Raw genomic sequence first — 23,077 nt, forward strand, 5'->3', positions numbered from 1 at the left:
AACATATCTTTTGTTTTGCACACACTCCTAATTAGATACAACCTGGTTTACTCATGACTCAAACAAAGGGAGAAACCATGGGGCTGCAAGCCAAAACCTTGTCTACATTTCAGCTTAATAAGCTGATGTAAATGTGATTTAGCAAAGTTAATTTACTAAATCTCAACCTGAAGCTCTGGTGGCCTTCAGGGGCACTGCTCTGCAAGTGGCTGGTTACAAGACCCTGTTCTTCAAGTTGGGTTCCCGAGAACAGTTGGGGGTGTTGCTGCTGTACCAGCCGCCCTACTGCATAGCAACCACCCTGCCTGAGCTGCTCGAGGCCGTCTCGGGGCTGGCAGTGGAGTTCCCCAGGCTTATAGTTTTGGGGGACTTCAACCTGCCATCCCTGGGGCATGCCTTGGAGGTGGCTCAGGAGTTCCTGGCCATCATGGCGGCCATGGGCCTGTCTCAGATTATTCGGGACCCAACTCGAGACAGTGGCCTCACCCTGGACTTGGTTTTCTTGTCAGAGCAGGGGCAACATGATCTGAAGGGAGAGTTACAGCTGTCCCCCTTGTCACAGTCAGACCACGCCCTGGTGGCCCTGAGATTCTCTTATGCCACCCCCCTCCGCAGGGAGGCAGGACCCATTCGATTGGTCTGCCCCCAACAGGCAGATGGACCCAACAGGGTTCCAGAGGGAGCTGGGGGTTATACCCGAGGATCTGCTGCATGGTCCAGCAGAGGTGCTGGCTGCTACCTGGAATAGGGAGGCGGCCAGGGCCTTGGACAGGATCACGCCTGTGTGGCCTCTCTTGTCTGATCGAACCCGACAATCCCCATGGTTTACGGAGGAGTTGAGGGTTCTGAAGAGGGTTAAGAGACATCTAGAGCGCTGCTGGAGGAAGACAACGACTGAATCCAACCAAACACAGGTTAGAGCCGCTATTAAGGCCTACCTTGTGGCGATAAGAGTGGCAAAACATCAATATTTCTCCACTCTTATTGCATCTGCGGAATGCCACCTGATGGCCGTTTAAGATCACCCGATCCCTTTTGGGGAAGGGGGGTTTAGAAACCCATTTACAGGGCTGGGCTGAGGAGTTGGCTGGGCATCTGGAGGATAAAATCACTCAGATTCATTCTAAGTTGGATGCCAAGCGTGTAGCAGGGTCTGGGGAGATGCCTAGGGAGCGGACTTGCCTGGTTATCTGGGAACGGTTTGATCCTGTTGGGCCCGAGGAAGTGGACAGGGTATTGGATCTGTAAACTTGCCAACTATATCTATGTCCCTCCTGGCTGGTAAAAGGAGCTAGGGAGGTTACGTGTGGTTGGGTCCAGGCGATGGTGAATGCTTCCTTGGGGAGGGAGTATTACCGGCAGCTTTTAAAGCGGCACTGGTGCACCCCTCCTCAAGAAACCATCACTGGACCCTACCATTCTGGACAATTTTAGGGAAGGTGGTTGAGAAAGTGGTGGCATTGCAGCTCCAGGGAGTCCTGGATGAAACGGATTATCTGGACCCTTTCCAGTTGGGATTCAGGCCCGGATAAGGGATGGAAACAGCCTTGGTCGCACTTATGAATGATCTCTGGTGGGACTGGGATGGAGGCAGTGCATCCATCCTCGCTCTTGACCTCTCAGTGGCTTTCAATACCATCAACCATGGTATCCTTTTGGGGCAGCTCAGGGAGTTGGGGGTGGGCAGCGTGGTTTTACGCTGGTTCACCTCCTTCCTCCACAGCCGGTCCCAATTGGTGGTGATAGGCAGCAAGAGATCCAGCCTGCGGCCCCTCCTCTGTGGGGTGCCGCAGGGTTCAGTGCTCTCCCCACTCCTTTTTAACATCTACATGAAACTGCTGGGTGAGATCATCCATCTCCATGGGATGAGGTATCAGTATGCAGATGATACTCAATTGTACATCTCCATCCCGGGTGACGTGAGGCTGTGGCCACCCTCTCTTGGTGCCTGGAGGCTGTAGGGGTCTGGATGGGGAACAACAGGCTTCAGGTGAACCCTGGCAAGACAGAGTGGCTGTGTGTCAGGGGCACCCGGGTATCTGGGAACTTACCATCTTTGGTTCTGGATGGGGATGCACTGCCCCAGACAGAGCTGGTGCGGAACCTGGGGGTTCTCCTGGACTCACAGCTCCTGCTCAAAAAGCAGGTGGCAGCCGTGGCCAAGGGAGCCTTTGCACAACTTCGTGTTGTGCACCAGCTCCACACCTTCCTGGATCGGGAGTCCCTCCCAACAGTCACTCATGCCCTGGTCACCTCCTGCATAGACTACTGTAAGGCACTCTACATGGGACTACCCTTGAAGAGTATCCGGAAGCTGCAGCTGGTCCAGAATGCGGCCGCACGAGCAGTCTTGGGAGCCCCAAGGAGGGCACATATAACACCACTGCTGCGCGAGCTGCATTGGGTACCAATTTGTTTCTGGGTCCAATTCAAGGTGTTGGTTATCACCTTTAAAGCCCTACATGGCATGGGGCCAGGTTACCTGAGGAACCGCCTCTCCCCCATTACATCGACCCATCCCACCCGCTCAGGCAGAGAGGGCGTGTTACGGACCCTGTCCGTGAGGGATTATCGATTGGCAGGGTCCAGGAGGAGGGCCTTCTCTGCCGTGGTACCCGCCCTGTGGAACAGCTTACCCCCAGAGGTAAGACAGGCCCCCACTCTCCCAGCCTTCTGGAAAGGGGTGAAAACATGGCTATGCCACCTCACTTGGGATGGGAGGGGGGATAGCCAGTCTTGGGGGTGGCTGGTACTGTGATCGTGCCAAGTACAAAACTATTGCCATCTTGAATTTTATATTTTATATCTGGTATTTTTATATTTTTATTGGTATTTATGTATATTTATACTGTACTGTACTGTACTGATGCTGTCAAGGTAATGCATGCTATATGCCAGCAAATTTGGAAAAAACAAGAATGGCCATCAGATTGGAAAAAATCAACTTATATCCCCATAGCAAAAAAGAGAAACACTAAAGAATGTTCAAACTATCGAACAGTGGCACTCATTTCACATGCCAGTAAGGTAATGCTCAAGATCCTGCAAGGTAGACTTCAGCAATTCATGGAGCGAGAATTGCCAGATGTACAAGCTGGGTTTAGAAAAGGCAGAGGAACTAGGGACCAAATTGCCCATATCCGCTGGATAATGGAAAAAGCCAGGGAGTTTCAGAAAAACATCTATTTCTGTTTTATTGACTATTCTAAAGCCTTTGACTGTGTGGACCATAACAAATTGTGGCAAGTTCTTAGTGGTATGGGGATACCAAGTCATCTTGTATGCCTCCTGAAGAATCTGTATAACGACCAAGTAGCAACAGTAAGAACAGACCACGGAACAACGGACTGGTTTAAGATTGGGAAAGGAGTACGGCAGGGCTGTATACTCTCACCCTACCTATTCAACTTGCACGCAGAACACATCATGCGACATGCTGGGCTTGAGGAATCCAAGGCTGGAGTTAAAATCGCTGGAAGAAACATTAACAGTCTCAGATATGCAGATGATACCACTTCGATGGCTGAAAGCGGAGAGGAACTGAGGAGCCTTATGATGAAGGTGAAAGAAGAAAGTGCAAAAGCTGGCTTGCAGCTAAACCTCAAAAAAACCAAGATTATGGCAACCAGCTTGATTGATAACTGGCAAATAGAGGGAGAAAACATAGAGGCAGTGACAGACTTTGTATTTCTAGGTGCAAAGATTACTTCAGGTGCTGACTGCAGCCAGGAAATCAGAAGACGCTTAATCCTTGGGAGAAGAGCAATGACAAATCTCGATAAAATAGCTAAGAGCAGAGATATCACACTGACAACAAAGGTCCGCATAGTTAAAGCAATGGTGTTCCCCGTAGTAACATATGGCTGCAAGACCTGGACCATAAGGAAGGCTGAGCGAAGGAAGATAGATGCTTTAGAACTGTGGTGTTGGAGGAAAATTCTGAGAGTGCCTTGGACTACAAGAAGATCAAACCAGTCCATCCTCCAGGAAATAAAGCCAGACTGCTCACTTGAGGGAATGGTATTAAAGGCAAAAATGAAATACTTTGGCCACATAATGAGAAGACAGGACACCCTGGAGAAGATGCTGATGCTAGGGAGAGTGGAGGGCAAAAGGAAGAGGGGCCGACCAAGGGCAAGGTGGATGGATGATATTCTAGAGGTGATGGACTCGTCCCTGGGGGAGCTGGGGGTGTTGACGACTGACAGGAAGCTCTGGCATGGGCTGGTCCATGAAGTCATGAAGAGTCGGAAGCGACTAAATGAATAAACAACAAACATACTGTACTGATTTTATATTGTACTGTTTTTGTTGATAGTTATTTTATTATCTCTAAGCCGCCCAGAGTCGTTGTGTATGAGATGGTCGGCAGAGAAATTTGATAGTTAGATAGATAGAGAGAGAGAGAGAGACAGATGGATAGATAAATAAGGGACAGATATAACCAGGTAACCTAAGGATCATATTGCTGCATTCTGTTAGAAAAATCTAGGAAATCCATCTGACTTCCATGTAAAATTTTAAAAAATGAAGATTCCATCTAGTAAATTGCCTGCAATTTATCTGTCCTGTCTTTTTTTTTAAAACGCTCATATTGCAGGTATGGCTCAGCTCTTTACGTTTCACTGCTTTGCTGCATCGGGGTTCTTTTATCTTAACTCCCCATTAATGATTTTTTTGTGGCTGCATGCACCTGCGTGTTTACTTTAAATATAAAGCTGTGAGGGCACACACTTTTAAGAAGATTGTGTTGTATTTATTCCCTGTTAATGGTTAATGGCAAAGAAAACATCAGAAGATTGACTTTGGACGTTTACCTGGTATTGTAACATTTCTAGCCTTTTATCTGTGAATTCAAACAGAGCCAGCATTGTCTTCATCATATGAAGTGAATTCACCATGAATGTTGCCATGTCAGCAGACCCCAAGTTACTGGCAGACACAGTACACATCTGCAACAGGGGATCCAGCACACAAGACAAAACCTAAAGGGAAGCAGCAATATATTAACTCAGGGCAATCCTTCGGTATTTTCCCATTCTATTAATCCCCAAAGCAGGAGGCTAATGCTGAAAAAGAAAAGTTTGCTGGTCTCTGTACACAGTTTCAGGTGTCATAAACAAACATTACCAGCCATTCCGTCTTCTAATTTCACATTTCAATCCAGTGTCGCCAGCCGCTTATGCAACCTCTTCCACATTTAGCTGGCCGTGCTTATTTGTTAATGTCAGAAAAGGATGTTGCATAGGAAAGTTGCGTAGGCATGGCCAGTCCAAAGCAGAAGTGATAAAAACATAGGTAGTTGATGATGCTTGTTGATGACGCTTGTAGCGTCCAAGCTATTCTGGGGGCGTGGAGCTTGAGGAACAGTTCAAATTACAAGAATGCAGTTTTAATTTAAAGGTTCAAAACAACTACCTATTCAGTCAGCACAGCAACAACACAGGCTGTTTGACAAGGGTGGGGATCCTCCACCCATGGGAAAACTCAACAAGCATCCACCAAGGTTACCTCTTTCAGATAGTGGACTTCCCCACTCTGAGTGGAGTCAGTATGTTTCTTCCAAAACCTGATTTCCAAAGTGTTAAGAAAAAGCAAACAAAGAAGCTAGAGCAGTCTGATTTACATAACTTAAATTGTAGAACATAATAGTGTTAAACCAAATCTGCAAAATGTACTTCAATAATTTTGAAGACAGGCTATTCCTTGAAAAAGGTTAAGTACATTATTAATTCTGGAGAATCTGTAATTTAGCTTTAAAAATTGGCTCAGAAAAATCAGTACCCAGCATTCTGCTAAGAGATGGAATGGAGAACAGCAGCCTGATCTTCTGGGTTACAGGGGAGGAGATGCTTACAGCTCCCTTCCGGAGTTCAGAGGAGAGAGAAAGAATTCCAGAGTATCAGAGTTAGGGTAGCCTGTTCTCTGCTTTTGCAGCTAGAGAGGCAAGCTTGGCATTTAATTCAACTTAGTTCCTTGGTAAGACTAGCAAATACGGCCAAAGGTTATAGAAAGGATTATCTGATTCAGTACCAAATTTTAGGCAGCATTTCACCTTCCTTTTTGACAAAGTCAAATAATAGAATTTGAAATGTTGAAGCAACACTGCCACCTTCTCCATATCCTTAGCAAAACCACTGGCAATTAGCAAGATTACATTCATACAAGTATGACTAAAGTGACAGTTAATTTACCTGTCCAAAGTCCATTTGACGAGTATCCAAAGGAATAACACAAGAGTCGTGGGATGCTAATACTTCACGCAGCAGAGCAAGTGTCTGATTCAGTGCAGGACTTGGACCGAGGTCCGCAGGTGGCAGTTCAACCTACAAAAGAAACCAGAATTCTGAGTTCAGAAGCTGTGTTTATACTGAGGCCTGGGTACACAGAGGAATAGGATAGCGATCAACAACTCCACAAATAAATATGATTGATTAGAACAATATTCTCCGGTCTGATGTCCTCTAAAAGACTTGGGCTTCAATCCTAATCATTCCCAGCCAATGTCGCCTTTCAAATCGGGAAGAGGATGGGGTATACAACACCTGTTTACAATTTACAATTTGTGTAATCCCCTCCAATCCAAAAACTCTGATCATTGCATAGACAAGCAAACATGAAATCTACAGAGAGAGATGACATCTGGAAGGGTCCGGTTTGGGGAAAAGAAATGAAAGCCTTTATTAAGTAAGCAACAATCCTTCCACTGCCACCTGCTTTGAAAGAAAGAAAAAATGGAGACAGCTCGCAGGAGGGAAAAAGGAAGCCACGTTGCCAATGACAGCCAATCAGGTCCTGCCATGCCTTCAAGCAGCCCACCCCAAGCCTCTCTTGCCAATTAGCACTGTGGGTGCCACCTTGGTAAAAGTGGTGGCTAGAAGCAAACTGGAGAACAGGACAGATAAGACGTGTGACTGACAAGTGTGCTGACTGGCACAAGAAGCAGAGATATGTAATGCAAAAGAAATGAGGTTGCAGATCACTTCCCCGTAAAGCACAGATCAGGCTTCCCAAATTATTGTGCAAAGGATCTGTTGCTGACTAGGGCTGAGAAATGCAACCCAGAAGTCAGCTTTTTATAGCCCTATATATTTAGCAGAACGGAATGCACGTAAACAAATTTTTCAAACAGACCTTATCCAGCAGTTTAGTCGCATGGAGGCTTAAACTGTTGAAGAATATCTTTTTGCTCAAAAGATGCATCTCTTCTATCGTGGTTAACAGCATGGCTGCATTGCTTCCTATAATATTACTGAGAATTGAAAGTAAAAAGTATGCATGTGAGAGAGGAAGTAAGAGATTTCCTTTGATTCAAGAATTAACAGGTGCAATTGTTCAGCTTAGGAAGAGCATTTAAAACAAAAGGCAACTTATATTTTAAAAATGTCACGCCTTGCAATGAAGAAATGTTGTCTCTCCCCTAAGTCCTTCCTATGTTTCTCAATAGCCAGAAGGAAGTCAACCCTAGGAAAACTAGCGTCTCATCATGAAGCAAGACCACTACTGAAGCTGGGAGGAGGCTGTGGGGAAAAAAAACCATTTTAAGCAGCACCATCTCCATCCCAAGGGTAAAGCAAATCTGCCCATCTTTGAACAGATTTAGAGGACACTGACACAAATGACCACCCCCCTCAGAAATTCACTAGGTAAAAAACAAAGTTCCTTTTCTCCCGTAGAAATAGAAAAGCAGAATAAAATCAGGTTGGAATTTTGGATCTGTATGAAAAATACCCCATCCTAAAAGTCTGCCTCACCCAGTGGTACAGGGATACATTGTATACCATTTGCTAAATTTATCAAGGGCTCCCCACTACATGGAGAAGCTGCCTCTTCCCAAATCACATGCAGGTAGTCCTTGACTTACGACCACAATGGGGACCAGAAAATTCATCATTAAGCAGTACAGTCATTAAGCAAGACACCATGTGACCATATCCGATTTTATGACATTTTTGCAGCAGTCATTAAGCGAATCACATAGTTCCCCATTGATTTTGCTCGTCGGAAGCTGACTGGGAAGGCTGCAAATGGCAATCATGTGACCTCGGGATGCTGCAACCATTGTAAATACATGCCAGTTGCCAAGCGCCCAAATTTTGATCATGTGACCACAGAGATGCCACAACAGTTTTAAGTGCAAGGACCAGTCATAAGTCACTTTTTTCAGCGCTGCCGTAACTTTAAACAGTCATAAGTCAAGGACTACCGTTATGCCTATCTCCAGTTCCACGGGAGGTTGGAGTCTATGGCAACACTGATGTATCCTATGGGAATTAGCTAGTGAGGTTCCATAAAGTTCAGTGTTGTCACAGATGCTGTTTAAACTTGATCAGAAACTGCTAAGTGGTGATGGCATCAAGGCCTGTATCAAGAGAATATCTTCTCTCCTAATGCCAAATATTACACTGCAAAACAGTACAGCTACATTATACTGTGCTACAATGTAACCTTTGAACACAACCAGTTCTTCCCAAAACAATTCTTTTGAAGTTTGTTTACCTAATGGTGTGATGGTAGAATTTGAGAAGATTAGAAATTTTATACAGAAGGACTGCTCCAGGTTCAGCTACAATCACCTGTTCAATTCGAACCTGAGGAAACATTTTGATAACATACTCTTCAAATGGACAATTCATCTTCGAGAAAATAACAATATTCAATTTCAAGATTAATCCTTTTAGGCTGGCAACCTCTGGAGGGATATGTTTTAAATACTGCACATTCATCATTCAATTTTGTTTCACATGATAATGAAAGATTCAGTCTCCTTGGGAAATAAGCAGCTATTATTATTAAGCAATCAGCAAGGCTCCTTGCTATGCAAGTTAATTATATGCTACTATTTGCAAACCGCTTTTTCACTCTTCGTTTCTAAGCATATGGGGAAATGCATTTTTAGTACCAAGCGCTCTCATAGAACCAAACGTTTCACCTTGAGTGGCCGGCAAACACCTTCTGTGATGTGCCCAACTATTTCCTGCATATTTTCTTCCACTCCTGAAAATAAAGACATAGTGTATATTAGTGATAGGAATACAGCCACCATCATCTTCCCCAAAACTGGTTATCCTGAAATGGCTAAAACTCCGCATTCTTCCTGCAGCACTTGTCTTAACCCCATATGTAACCTTCTTCAGGCAAGAAAAATCTCATGTGAAATTCCCATCCTTGGAATTCTGCCTCAGAAGATTCCAAACCCCCAAATTCTTAGCCTCCCGCAATACCTTCTGTGGTTATGTGTTTCAACAGAGCCTCCAGGTGCTCTTTTTCTGAAGCAGTAGCTTGATGCAGCCATGCCAACATGTCTCCTACATATCTAAAGCCAAAAAATACTCTTTTAAGAATGAATATTCCTAATAATAAAGTGGTATACAACATACATTGCCACAAGTAACGTACCTCAAAGGATCGTGGGAGTGCATTTCAATAGGTCGAGGCGTTCCTCCTGGACCTCCTCTAGTGAGAGCATCTATGAAGCCCCGGACCACAGCACTTCTTCTGGCGGTTCCAAACTCATCAAGGGTGTATCTACGGTGGGAAAGAAAATACACACTTACAAAAATATGGACGTTTTGGATGCCCCCCTTAGTGATTAAAGTGCCTTGTTTTATGGGAATGTAAGAATATTATGCATAGAATTAAACGGCCTAAATAATTTACCAGCTGATGCCCAACACCAACATACTTTTAATGGCCACCAAGTCATCACGTGAAAAACTTTGCTATCATGCTTCAGCATGCAAACAGAAACACAAGTGTTATGTTTTACAGTATAAGAAAATAAATGATTTATTTGGTTTGAACCACCATTTTTGCTCTGATTCAATATAAGATGAGATATTAGAGTACATCACAAAGTAGAAAACAGAGGCATTCGGGCAACTATCAAACTGCCTGAAAACAAGTAAACTGATTTGTTTACTTGTTTTAAAGCAGTGGATAACAAATCTACTAGAACAGGTTGTAACCACTATTTGCTCTAGCAATAGCCAGGACAATTCCAGAAAAAAACATTTAGAAGAGCAAAGTATGCTGTAAAAAGAGAGGAATTTTGCTACACATTGTTTATATTGATAAATTACTTCAAATCAATTGGAATTAAATTTTAATTCATCAGAAAGCAACTATTGTGAGAAGAAACAAACCAGTCTACACTTTGACTCAATACCAAAAGACTAACTTTTTAAAAACAGCCCAAGTCCCTGAATCATTTTGAATGACTGCACTGCATATTGTAGGGGCATATTGCCTGATGCTTCATTGTTAAGTCCTTGCCAAAAGGATGGGGAGAACAAAGGGGAAGTGAGAGTAGTTTTGGTGAAGTATTCACTATTGCTTTCTACCCTTTGGAATCAGTAATAGCAAGAGCATCTTCCAGTGTTAAAGGGGAAGATTTTCTCAAGAAGAGATATCAGCTGGGAAACAAAATTAAAGGAAAACACCTGAGGGAGATTCATCTGCACATCTAAGATGCCCAAGGAACATATATATCATTTTCAGTGAGGTATGTATTTTAGTGAGGTATATCCTGTCAAGATGAGGAAGCTGTTGCCATGGACATGGTGGATACTCCAATATTGCCACCTTGTGGTACATCTGAAATACATCTATATTCTTCTGGGCCACCTCTATGAGTGCCTTAGTTGTAACCCCTAGAGAGCCATAAAAATTGCCACTAACCTGTACAATGTAATGATATAAAGAGGAACCTAATAAAATACCTAGGAAGTAATCATATTAACTGCATTCAATTATGTTAATAATAGTGACATTTTAATACAAATTAAATTAATCAAATTAATTATTCTTGCCTTTTACATTTCTTTCTTCTGTCCATGTCTATTTTTTTGGAATGTCACCCTCCGTATGCAACCCACAATTAAAAAAAAGTTAGGCATCCCGGCTTCCAGGTGGGGGAAAAATGGCGGATTGATGTGCCTCTATGAACAGTGGAGAAGATGCTGTGGTGAAGACCGGTGGCTGGGCATTAAACCCAGGTCAATGGTGCCTCTCAGGACAAATTTTTCAATGAAAATTACTTAAAAAAAAAAAGTTATGCATCCCAAAAGAAAGATCATATCCTTTGCAGACAGATGAACAAGGCGTTCAAAAGTCTGAAGAATTTAGTGAAATTATGCCTACTAATATCAAATATTTTACAAAAAACCAACAAACTTAAGTCTTTCCTCAACTCCAACAATACAGGTAGCCCTCAACCTATGACCATTCGTTCAGCGACCAAAATTACGACAGCGCTGAACGAATAGTGGTTACAACCAGTGCTCAGAATTCTGGCCATCCCAGCACCTCCATGGTCACATATTTGCAATCTGGGCACTGGCAACCAGTTCACACTTACAATGGGTTGCAGCTTCCCATGATCACGTGTTCTCCATTTGCAACCTTCCCTGATGGCTTCCCCAGAAAGTCACTGGGGAGCTGGCAGGGAAGACTGCAAGTTGCTGGGGTAAGTGTCCCCCACCCGCACACCCTCCCCCAGCCCCTCTGCGTTCACACTGCATATTCATGCACCCCCATGCACCCTCCCCATGCCTTGTTGCGTCTCCCTTGTACCCTCGCGCACTGCCGCACACACCCGTGTACCCTCCCCAATCCTTGCAGACCCTCCCTGACCCATGCCTCTTGTGCACTCCATTGCACCCTCCCTAACCCTTTCTTGCACCCACTCACATCCCCTCCCCCACACACTCCCACACCCTTCCCCACCTGGCAGCAGCCACTTACCTGCCTGCTGGCCTGGGACTTGCAGCTTCCTGCCAGCTTCCCCACTGACCTTGGTTGTGGGAAACCAGCAGGAAGTTGCCTCACCTAATGACCGCAGGATTTGGTTAACAACGGCAACCTGGACTGCAGGTTTTCAGTTGCTAAGTCATGCGGTCATGCATTACAATTGCATCACTCAGTGACAGAAATTCTGGTCCCAATTGCCATCATAAGTTGAGAACTACCTGTACGCATTATGATTCATCATATATTAGGGGTACAAATCCAATCTGAATCATTGATTCAATTAAAAAACTGGCATATGCATGCACAAAAAGTTCATCAAATTGATGAATCAATTCCTGATTTGATACACTGAACCATTTTGGTGATTTGACTGAACTACTTTTAAATCAAATTGTTTAACAGGGCTGTATGGCAAATTCATGCATTTTCTGAATGGTAACTCGTTTCTCATTCTGGAGAAAATCTATCGATGAGGTCAATAAGGATCAATACCAACTTGATCACACATCATCATCATCATCACCATCATTGAACCGTTCTTTCACAGAACGATGGAAAATCTCTTCAGCCTTCAACAAATCTCCTCACCAGCAGGCCAAGGATATAAAATTAGTAAGATCTTGACATGAAAGACTACAGTAATAAGAGAAAAAAGCTACATTACAGCAGCTACATTAATTCAGAGAAAACCTAGAAGATGTTTTGGGAAGAGAGTCTGTTATTTTTTTATTTATTTACTTTTCAAATTTCTATCACTGCCCATCTCTCCCGAAAAGGGGACTCTGGGCATTTAGTTCTAAATGCCCTTGGCAACAGTCTGTTCTCTTTCTCCTCCCTTTCCTTTCAAGGATTACTCCAGATCTGGTGTTAGCGGAACAAGTTCTAGTCTGTTTACTGCTCCTCAGTATATCCAACCTGGAATGGATTTCTGTGGTAAAGTGGAACATGGTTTGCAAAGACTCTAGTAAGAAGGGAATTATGGTTTATGTCGCTGTTGTTGTTATTTCTATTTATATAGCTGACCATCTCACATATGTGAATCTAGGTGGCTTTGTGTGCACATGTATGACAAAAAAAACCTGTAAGTATATGTTTGTGTGCATGAGAAATAGTGCGTGATACATAGGTGTGTACAAGCTGTTCTAATTTAGTCAGCAATGCTTCCCTCCAGGTGAAAACACCATCGCCTTTGTCCTAGCCTAGATTTGAAAACATGTGCTTGTCCTGCTATACCAGGACTTCCTAAGGAACTGGTAGCAATCTTTCATTTTTCAAACATATCAAGACTCTGGCTTATCTAGACAATATCGCTTGCATCCATTAGTTCTTTCCCTTAACTGTGGGAGAGGGGCAGGCTGATATTTATTGGATGGAAAAAAGAAAAGGTACTCCGATCTCAATTGTTTGCAGACTTATCCGTAAAAAGAAAAATGGTTGATGAGGGTGGGAAGCAGTACATTGCGCACACATACACACATATATCCCACCATATTCATATTAATTTTCTTCACCTATTCATGCTGTGTGCTTAACTAAAGCATGAAACTTACTTGTAGAGAACAGGCCTGTCTTGCAAAGCTTCCATTGCCTGAGCCAGAACTGGAGAAACATCACAGGTTTCTTGGGTTAAAGCCCTGCATTCACCTGCCAACGAGCCAATGGTCTCATGTCAGTATTAGTAAGGATTCGGCAGCATGCACCTTTTTCTCTCCTCACTTTACTTGATGACACTGAATCCTAGAGAAAAGATTACATTTTTATAGTGCCCATTCTTAGAAACCAGGGTCGGAAATCAGCTGCCCTGGTGAAGCCTAGTCAGATACAACTGTACTCTGCCACTCTGGCAGAAGCCCTTGGTATATTTAGGAGCAGCTGTCCACTCTTCATGTAGGTACTTATTATGGGAAACACAGGGACAGCCACAGAGTAGCTGTGGAAAATGCCATGGCTATATAAACTAAGCAAGGCGGGGATGCAGACATTTTCTGTCTAAAAGCAGTCAGCGAAATCAGACTTTTTAGGAAAAGACAATGGCAGTGCCTGTCCAGGTCTAGAAGACAGACCAAAGGTAGCACATGCAAACTGTCTTCAAACTGAAAAGCAAAAGTAACAAACAATCAGTATAAAAACTGGTATGCAAATTATCAGTAAAAAGTTGTTTCAATTCCACTCAAAATCAAATATAGTTATTTGAAACTATCTCTATTTTTGGACCTACATGGTTCAGTTTAAAATCCTGCCATGCACTTACAAACTAGCAGTTTTAGGATGTGGGAGCTACATGACTGATAAAGCAGCTTAGAATTCTACTGTTGTTTAAAATCAAGGAAATCATCCCAGAGTATCAAAATATAATCTTTTTTAACTTACACAATACATACTTATAAAATTTGATTAACTCTGAAATTTATGTTGATTACTAGATACAGAAAAGTAGCATCTGAGATTCCTAAATAGATTTCAGACTACAATAGTGGCACGATGGCATCAGCACATACTAGGGGTAAGGCATATGATCTGATCTGCCAGAAACTGCCTCCCTATTACAAGCAATATTATACATTTTGAAGCATGTTTACTACAGAGATTGCCACCACAGAGCAGAAGTTAAATTTACTCATGAAACCGTGCCATATGACTTTTAACCATGACTTTTAAAAGCTGCCTATCCACAAGAAAGAATATCTTAATGAATTTTTTTAAAAAAAAACTATGATACCTTGAGCCCATCGATACAGCTGTTCATAAGAAGTCTCCTGGAGGAGTGCCATCTGTTCCATAATCTCCAGGCTGCAAATGTTGAAAGTTTTTACCAAAAAATGAATTACACAAGCAAAACCATCTTTAAAACCACATGGCATTTCATTTTTCTTCACGTTTTTTTTCCGACATATATCTCAATATGTTAACTCAGTTTGAGGTTTTACTTAATTGATGGTTCTAATTGCTTTATACAGTGTGAACTCACCCTGATCTCTGTTGACTGGTGCGCAGAAGAATCTTGACATCATTGTGAATTTGCTTTATTCGTCCCAATACTTTAAAAAAATTCTTTAATAAAAAAGTGCAAAATTACAAGCTGTGATATTTTACTCCAACTAACTTTGTTCAGATAGCTACTGTGCATTCAAATAATCATACTGCAGCACACTTGGCACTCTCTAAATGTATTGGAACCGTAACTTTCAGAATCCATCCCCAGCTGGCTAGAAATTTGGGGACCACTGTTCCTTGCTTGCAGTTTGGCATTTCAAACTCAAAACGAATTCAGATGTGTTTAAATTTGAAACATTTTGTATATCCACAGCACAGAGGGAGGCAGCTTCATACACAGAGGATATGAACTGTGTTTAATGTTGTTACTTAAGATGGTGTTAGAAATATATTGGTTTGCTCCCTTTGGAAACAGGACCTTTCTCAGTACTCATGAAATCTTATCAGCAGATGTTTAATTACAGGCAGAACCTGGTCTGTCCATAGTTAGTAAAAATATTCTATTTGAATAAGGATCACAGTGCTTCTTGCTGGTGGTAACAATGTACATGTTACGGAATCTGATTTTACCAGACACAGAAAACCAGGGATCTATTTCTTCCAGTGCAATCAGGAGCTTGCAGTTATAACATTAGCACTGATCTCTTGATTTCTTTTACAATAATACAAAAATTCTTTACAAATCTGGGACTGCTTTAAAGTGGCGGAATGATTATTTAAATTAGGCAAGCTTAACTTAAGGGGAGAATTTAACAATGGCTAGGTTTCAAGTGCTATACATTTTGGTGACAAAGATTTTATAAGATGCTGCACACTTTTTATTCCCATAATGTGGTAGTAGCAGTGAAAGATCTTGCCCAGTGTAAGACTGTAAGGGGGACACCATCTCATTATATACCGGATGACTGTGAACTTGGACCTGCCACTCAAAAACATACATTTTAGGAACAAAAGTAAATTGACTTCACACATTGCAGATTTGTTTGGTGTTGTGTTACAAGTGGGCCATAAAGACCCAACGTTTTGTAGTTTGAAATAAGCACTTGATTGCTGTGCAGCATCCGCTTTGTGCTGCACTGTTTGCTGCTGTGGCTAAAGGTTAAAGCGTACCCAGCATTTTATTGCTGTTTGCTTGGGAGAGCACTTCCCCTCTGTTTAGATAGTAGCCTCTGTTCAGAGCTGACTGTTTTATTAGATGCGATGGGCCAGCAGCAGGAAAGGGAAGAAACATGGAACAATGTCACCCAGGTGAGCACAGCAGGCAACTACCATCTAAACAATTATTTCCAAGAATATGACTAAACAGTATTATATATTATCAAGGTATTTTCACCACTCCCATGCTGGACATTGAGAATTCCAGTCGTGGCCCTTCTTTCCACAAATGATTATAATGAATTCTCGTCTCTTGAACACTTCCTGTCTCCTAACTACTCCCATCTCTGGATGATGGGAGATTCTTTTAGATAGGCTCTTCTAGCCAGGGTCTTTGCAAAGGTCAGGATTAAAAAAACAAAACAAAACAAAACAAAAGACCACCCATATATGCCTGCTTCAGAAAGACTTACTGCAAGCAGCATAATTATTCACATTATCAAAAGAGAAGATCGCGGTCAGAAGAGGAAGGCTTTTTATTCAGCGTATTAAAGAAGGTTACTGCTGTGTATCTTAGGATGCTTACTTCAGTAACTGGCCTGTCTCTGGTGCTTCGAATGATGTTCATCTCCTCTGGAGAAAGTTGGAATTCTGCTATGAAAGCATCTGCTATTTGTGCTTTTAATTCTAACCTTTGGCTGCAATTTAAAAAATGGACTCAGTTCACAATCATTATAATTTATTTCACATATGCTTACAATGTGTCAGCCATTCAAGCAAAACAGCCTTAGTCAGCATACTTTGATCCTCAGAACCGAGGAAGAAAAAGAAAAGGAGATGGGCAGAAGCGGGACTAGGAGGTTATATGGTTTTTCAACTATAACCAGGGAAGTGATAAAGGACAGAAGAAGAACATCAGGCGGGGAGGAGAGAACATCAGCATACTCAGGCACTACATAAACCTGTAATGCCCCTTCTATCCACACACTGCTTATGTCAAGTGATAGCTTCTCTTTCCGAAGGTGATTAAGCATGAAAGAAGTTCAAAGAACTTTAATTTTATCATTTGTTACAAAATATACAGACATCCAGAATACAGACATTTTATCCACTTAAAAATGACATATAGCAGTTTAGAATACTCACAGATGACTCTTAAAACAGCACATGTGAACAACAGTGAAGGAGGACTCCATGAACCAACAGGAGGAAGGCAGCTGGTTAATAAACGGAATGTCTGGCAATATTTGCCAGTTTATGATTCTTCAACTGGCCTTGGGTTCATATCTAATTACTCAGTACATAGCCCCCACCCCAAAAATCTTGAACCACTCATATCAAGCATTCACCCACTTATGTACTTGTACTTAAAAGTACAAGAGCCATGTTACTTCAAGGGTCAGACCCAATAAATGGAGGGACTTCGTATCAGAACATACTTTGCGCATTATTTTTGGATCAAAACATTTAGTAATGGGCAATAGATACTCTGTAGCAGAATAGAATGGAATTTCCTTCCCAGAGAGGTCTACTTGAAACTTGCATCGTGGTCTTGCAATCAAAGATTAGATTCTTTTTATTCTTCCTGTCTACAATAACACAGCTGTAAAAACTGATTTTATATCATTGCACAACTGCTGGCTTATATTTTGGTTTTATTCCAGAACTGTTTTAATGTCAGTTTTAGATTTTAGAATTTGTTGTATTTTATTTATTTTCCTCTATTCTGTCAAATACCTACAAAGATTCATCTACTGCAGAATTTAGAAATGCACTTCTTACCATACCACACAGTGGAAATTATTCCTCTGGAAATTATCTGAGAGAAAGCTACACCAAATATAGCACCATAAAGCAGCCCTAAGGAGATTATTATTTAGAATAAAAGTGAATGATGAAATCCATGAAAACATTTTCATTTATCTTAAGGGGAAAACACATACCTCTCTGCTTGAAGCTTAGTTGTTTTGACAATTAAATCCTGAGTTTGCTCCTTAGTTGCCTGGAAGACATATATGAATAATTAAAAGGAGTTACCATTAAAGATATAAAGTATATATTTTTACTTTTACAAATATATTACCTAAATATGGTAAGAACTGGATGGAAGGGCAATATAAAGAGTCTGCAATTTCCTTTTTCCTCTCACTGCCTGGGACAAATGCCAGGTCCTTTTTAAAAAAAATACTACATTTATATACTATACTGCTTTCTAAACATTTGAACTAGGGCCTAGTTCAATACTGTCAGGCTAAAGAGAGGACTACATTTGGGACAGACCCAGGTTCATTATAGATCATCAATATTTTCTTTCACGCAAATCCTTTAGCACTTCTACTCATGAACAACCTTCACACTGGCATAAAAAAAATCAGTGTAATGTACTGTGTTGCTTAAACGTAAGATTTCCAGAGTAAAAGTCTGCATTTTCCCCATCACACACAGTACCTTCAAGTGATTAGTCATATCCTGGCAGCAATTACTCATTAACTGCACATCTTCATTTATGTTTTCAAGTTCCTGCAATTGCATAGAAACAGACATTATAATAAGTAGCCTAAAATATTATACGTATTTGGATTTTACATACTTTTTCCTGAACCCCTCTCCCCAAACCATTTTGACAGTTTTTTCAGCCAGCACATTCTCTACGGTTCTACCGTACATTAATTAGCAAAAATATTCAACAGTTTTGCTTCGCTTCTTTTCAATGGAGTATAACTTTTGGATTCCCATATCTCTGCAACAACCCCGGGAAAGATTCAGATATATAACTGTAGAAATAATTTCTTTTACTAATTTATATGGATTCTGCAGCCTGAAATAAGAACACTGCAGGCTTCAAGAGTCTTTGCAAATACAGATTTTTGTGGACAATGCGATGATACTTAATGGGAGCTTTACAAATTAAAACTTGGTGAGAATGATACTAAACAATATTCTCTGATGCTTTTTAGATTTCAAGACTCTATCAGTCTGTCCCTTCCTTCCTCTCTACTTTTTTCATTCTTTCTAACCATTTTCATTCTCTCCTTCCATGTTCTTGTTGGATCACACTAGCAACTTTCTGTTTCACTGGCACATTTTTTCCATTTTAGAATATAAAGGTATTAGCACAGCCCTGTCCCCAATTTATTGTCCTGGCATCCTCTTTCTATGGATTTCTGTACATCAGCACGTGCGTTATGAGTGTTGGGCTATGAGCTATAAACCCAAAAATTTAAATGCACTGACTGGTGCCTTAGATAATCTGAAGCCAGATTTCCCCAACCTGATACATTCCAGATGTGTGGTGGCTGCAAGCCCCTAATATCCCAGATAGCAAGACGAAAGAGCATGGCTGCCTTGTTTTCCCCATGACTGTAGCTATCCGAAAAACTGACGCTAATAATCGGATTAGCCTTTTGTCCCCTCCTAAATTGCCAAAAGTTACTGAAAGAAGTTTTCCTTTTATACCTTAAAACAAGGTTAAAAAAAGTTATAATTAATAAATTTGTTTAAATTAATAAATAATAAGACCCATATATTATTTTGGATGCAGCTAAGTACTATTTTTAGTGCATTAAACTGTTTCCCTCAGCAAATTCAGGGTTGCTTCTATCAGCAGAATTTAAAAGTCTCCCTTGCCATGTAGAGTCCTTGAAACTTGCTCCAGAAAGTTGGGGAATTTCTGGAACAAGCGCGGGAAACTATGGGAAGAGAAAAGAAGGTGGGCGCCCTGTTAGAGAAAAGAGGCCTCCTGCTCAAACATAATTTCATGTCTTTTTAATTTATTATATGAATAAATGTGTCAAATAATGTACGTATTGTTTCAGTAAACAAGTGTATTTTCTACTGAGATAATAATCAAATACCTAGACAAAAGCATTAAATTATGCATAAGAAAAAAAATTGATTGTATAACACCCTGGAGTACAGCAGCTAGCAGATGGATTTATCTTGAGAATGATTCATTTTTTTCAGCAACTTTTATGACACTTTTTCTATACCTCTTTCACTTGTTTGAAAATGTAGACAAATTCTTCATTGATAGCTAAACTACGATGCTCAATATCCCCACGCAAATTTCTTCGAGTACGCAAGCTGTTTTCCACAAAAAAGTCTGAAAGAGTCTTGAGCGCTTCTAACATTTCCTACAAAAATATGTAATAAAGACAATTTTGACAATTCAGACATAAAAAATACTCTAAAAGTTACATAGTTCTCAGTTTTGAGACACCATCATATTTATTCATGGTAAATGATACAAAATAATATAAATATAAAATGCATACTTTATGCCATACTCAATTACTTCTAAGGACAGACTAAACTCCTACTAGTATAGTATAGAATCTAGTATACTGTAGGCTTGAGGGTCCCTAACCTTTTGGCTCATTAACACATTTTAATTAAGAGAGCTTGTTGTGGGCATTATATCTGCCATGGTAGCAATTTTTTGCCACTTGAAACATGGCTGCCATGGTGGACCTAACCAGCCAAAAACAAAATGTCATGTATGGTGGGAATCTCTGGTGGGCACTGATGCAATGTCCGCAGGCCTACTGGTGTCCATGGACCATACGATGGGAACCTTTGCTGTAGAGAACAGCTTCAGTGCAGCTCAGGCGGCAGACAACAGCACCCATTCCCTTCTACTTCAAAAGAAGCACTCAGAAGCATTTAAAGATGATGAAGAGTATACCTAGAATTATAACATTACAAAAATTTTGCTCAAACCTATGGTTGCAAATAAATACATAAATAATACATAATATTACAAATACTAAAAGGCAGTTTCGTAAGTTAAAACCTGCTTTCTCATATAGCTCTCTCTTGCAAAGAAATCATATACATCACAAGATCTGTGATCTCACAATGCTGCTTGTACTCACACACGTGAGTTATGATTAAATAATAGATCTCTGTTACCTATTGCTATAAATACTGTGTATATGCTTCAGACCCAATTCTTGTAGTACAGTAACATCATTAAGTCTGTGAGCATGAAATAGACCAGCAACTGGAAATATTTTTGTTACAGTGCATAGCAATTGTGAAGATCCATGCCTCACAAAATACAGCTTTTTGAACATCTTTTATGAAGCAGATTCAAGGTTGATGATGCCACCTGTTTTTAGAGAGGTCAGTTTCTTTTGTAACATATCTATATACATTTAAGAATTCATAAAGATCTTCCCTTCTTTATATTTTTGAGCTAATCACCAGAAATTGAAATAAAATAAATTAAGGGAGGGAGTCTTAACATTTTTTTGTCAGTATTAAGGAAAAAATCAATTATTCTAATTCTATAATATGTTTAAGAAGAAAACTGTAAACAAAGAGTAGAATTTTACAGCCTACGTATACATATTATAAGGAGGTTCATGCCTCAGATGTATGGTTTTGGCTCTATAGCAGCGCCAGAGAACTTTTCTCACTCTAACCTGTTGCCACAGTTATATTCTGTGGTTATAAGCTATGAGTGCCTATGTAAAAACAAAAAAACAAAAAGAATCCATAACGCTTGCCTTAGATTCATAATTTTGCCGCCCAAAGCACTGTGTCGCTGATTTTATAACACAATCCATTAACATAAACTTTAATCTAATACCACGGCATTTACATATAAAAAACATTAGGATCTGTTAAGAATTTGTGCCTTGGATATATCAAAACAATGCCATGAAATAGTAGGTCCATTTTTGTTATATTGCAGTACATTTCACAGAGAAGAGCTGTGATTGGAGGATAAATTTAATTCATATCCATCTGTCTGAACTATTCAACTATTTTTGGACAGCAAAACATAGCAGTGATTCTGTGACATTCAGTGTGATGCACAGCCCACAAATTAGCGATCAGTCCTTGTCAGTACATTCCATTATAAATACTAGGAATCTAACACTTCAGTGCCCTCACAACATAAAACCTAATTCCAAGAGATAGGTTAGAGTTTTGTGGGCAATGTTTTTTCGTGGAAAACAATCACATTTATTGAAAATAATTTGGTCATTTTCAGGATACAGGTGATGTGGGAGTTACTTGAGGAAGTGAGATGGAAATTTCCAGTTTGTAGGGGGTTTTAAAGCTTTAAAAAAGTGGGTCATACCTTCTAGAGACATAACATACAGATTTAGCTTCTTCAGTCCTTCCTCACCCAACACAAAAAGCACCCATCCACATTTCAGTATCAAATTTTGTAGCGTAATCTGAGAGACTATGCTCTAGAGAAGGCAAACATGGATCTGGGGACTGTGTATGGCCCATGGGCCACAGACTGCCCATACCTCCTGTAAGCAAGAACCTCAATATTATTTTATTATAATAACCAGGTCATCTCATACATTATTATCATACGACTAATAATCCTGTGTATTGCATTTAGCTCATTAATACATCTCATAGTGGTCCTGGGATAAAATAATCACTTGGTAAGTGCAACATCAAACGTTAACTGCACATCATGTGAGAGTAAGTCATCACAGATATAACCCAGGGAAAATACCATTTTCAGAACAATGCTTTTAAGAATAGCCAGTTCACACATTCCTCACCTGCACATTTCACTTCCTCACCACTATGTAATGCTGACTGTGTTTAAACTGCAGCTATGCCTGAACAAATCCACACATTTAAAATCACTCTGAATTCAATCTTCAGTTCTAGACCTTTCAGAAACTTGGTACAGGGCATTTAGATAGAAATTTTGGGGTGTCATCTGGACTACACAGGGGGACCCAACTCATGGCTCCATCCCACATGGGTTTATGAAGTGAAAATCCTACATTTCTATCTTCATCCGGGAAGAAGCCTTCGCCAACTAGCCCTTTCCAACGCATTCGGTTACAGCACCCATCATGCCCTGCAACACTGTAGCTGGGGATGATGGAAGCTGTAGTTCAATACAGCCGGCTGGGGGATTACACTGGCGTCTTCTCGCCGAGACAGAGGAGGCCTCAGACGTGACTAGACGCTATTCTTCAGAAAAAGGGAAGAAAAAGGAGGAGAGGGAGGCGACGAATCAACCTGACTTACTTTGTCCGCCTCCAACCGCGTCTCCAACACTTTGCGGAGCTTGCGCGACAGCGGATTGGCCCCAGCGCCGCCGGGCGGCCCCTGAGAAGAAGTCCCCGTCGTCGGGGTAGCAGAAGCAGCAGCCCCAGCGGTAAATGGGCGCTGCGACGGGTGCTCCTCGGATACTGCCGCCATTTTCTTTCCCACCCCGAAACTGCCGTGGCAGTGTAGGCAGCGCTGG

The 23,077-nt window shown here is 41.2% G+C and overlaps 1 protein-coding gene across 1 annotated transcript in view; it reads right to left on the reverse strand.

Annotated features, from left to right (window-relative positions):
* COG6 (component of oligomeric golgi complex 6) overlaps positions 1 to 23,077 on the reverse strand; it is a 31,275-nt gene extending 8,198 nt beyond the window's left edge. The window contains exons 1-15 of the mRNA XM_063315508.1: positions 22,858 to 23,077; positions 19,830 to 19,973; positions 18,289 to 18,360; positions 17,784 to 17,842; positions 16,427 to 16,538; positions 14,720 to 14,802; positions 14,471 to 14,541; positions 13,302 to 13,395; positions 9,400 to 9,528; positions 9,225 to 9,316; positions 8,933 to 8,997; positions 8,500 to 8,591; positions 7,135 to 7,252; positions 6,195 to 6,326; positions 4,818 to 4,985 (exon numbers count right to left, since the gene is read on the reverse strand). Of these exons, the coding sequence (XP_063171578.1) occupies positions 4,818 to 4,985; positions 6,195 to 6,326; positions 7,135 to 7,252; positions 8,500 to 8,591; positions 8,933 to 8,997; positions 9,225 to 9,316; positions 9,400 to 9,528; positions 13,302 to 13,395; positions 14,471 to 14,541; positions 14,720 to 14,802; positions 16,427 to 16,538; positions 17,784 to 17,842; positions 18,289 to 18,360; positions 19,830 to 19,973; positions 22,858 to 23,031 (1,605 nt within the window). The 5' untranslated portion in view covers positions 23,032 to 23,077. The remainder of the gene's footprint in view (positions 1 to 4,817; positions 4,986 to 6,194; positions 6,327 to 7,134; positions 7,253 to 8,499; positions 8,592 to 8,932; positions 8,998 to 9,224; positions 9,317 to 9,399; positions 9,529 to 13,301; positions 13,396 to 14,470; positions 14,542 to 14,719; positions 14,803 to 16,426; positions 16,539 to 17,783; positions 17,843 to 18,288; positions 18,361 to 19,829; positions 19,974 to 22,857) is intronic.

This window comes from Candoia aspera, chromosome 1 (assembly GCF_035149785.1).
Source record: "Candoia aspera isolate rCanAsp1 chromosome 1, rCanAsp1.hap2, whole genome shotgun sequence".
In the NCBI taxonomy this organism is placed as follows: domain Eukaryota; kingdom Metazoa; phylum Chordata; class Lepidosauria; order Squamata; family Boidae; genus Candoia; species Candoia aspera.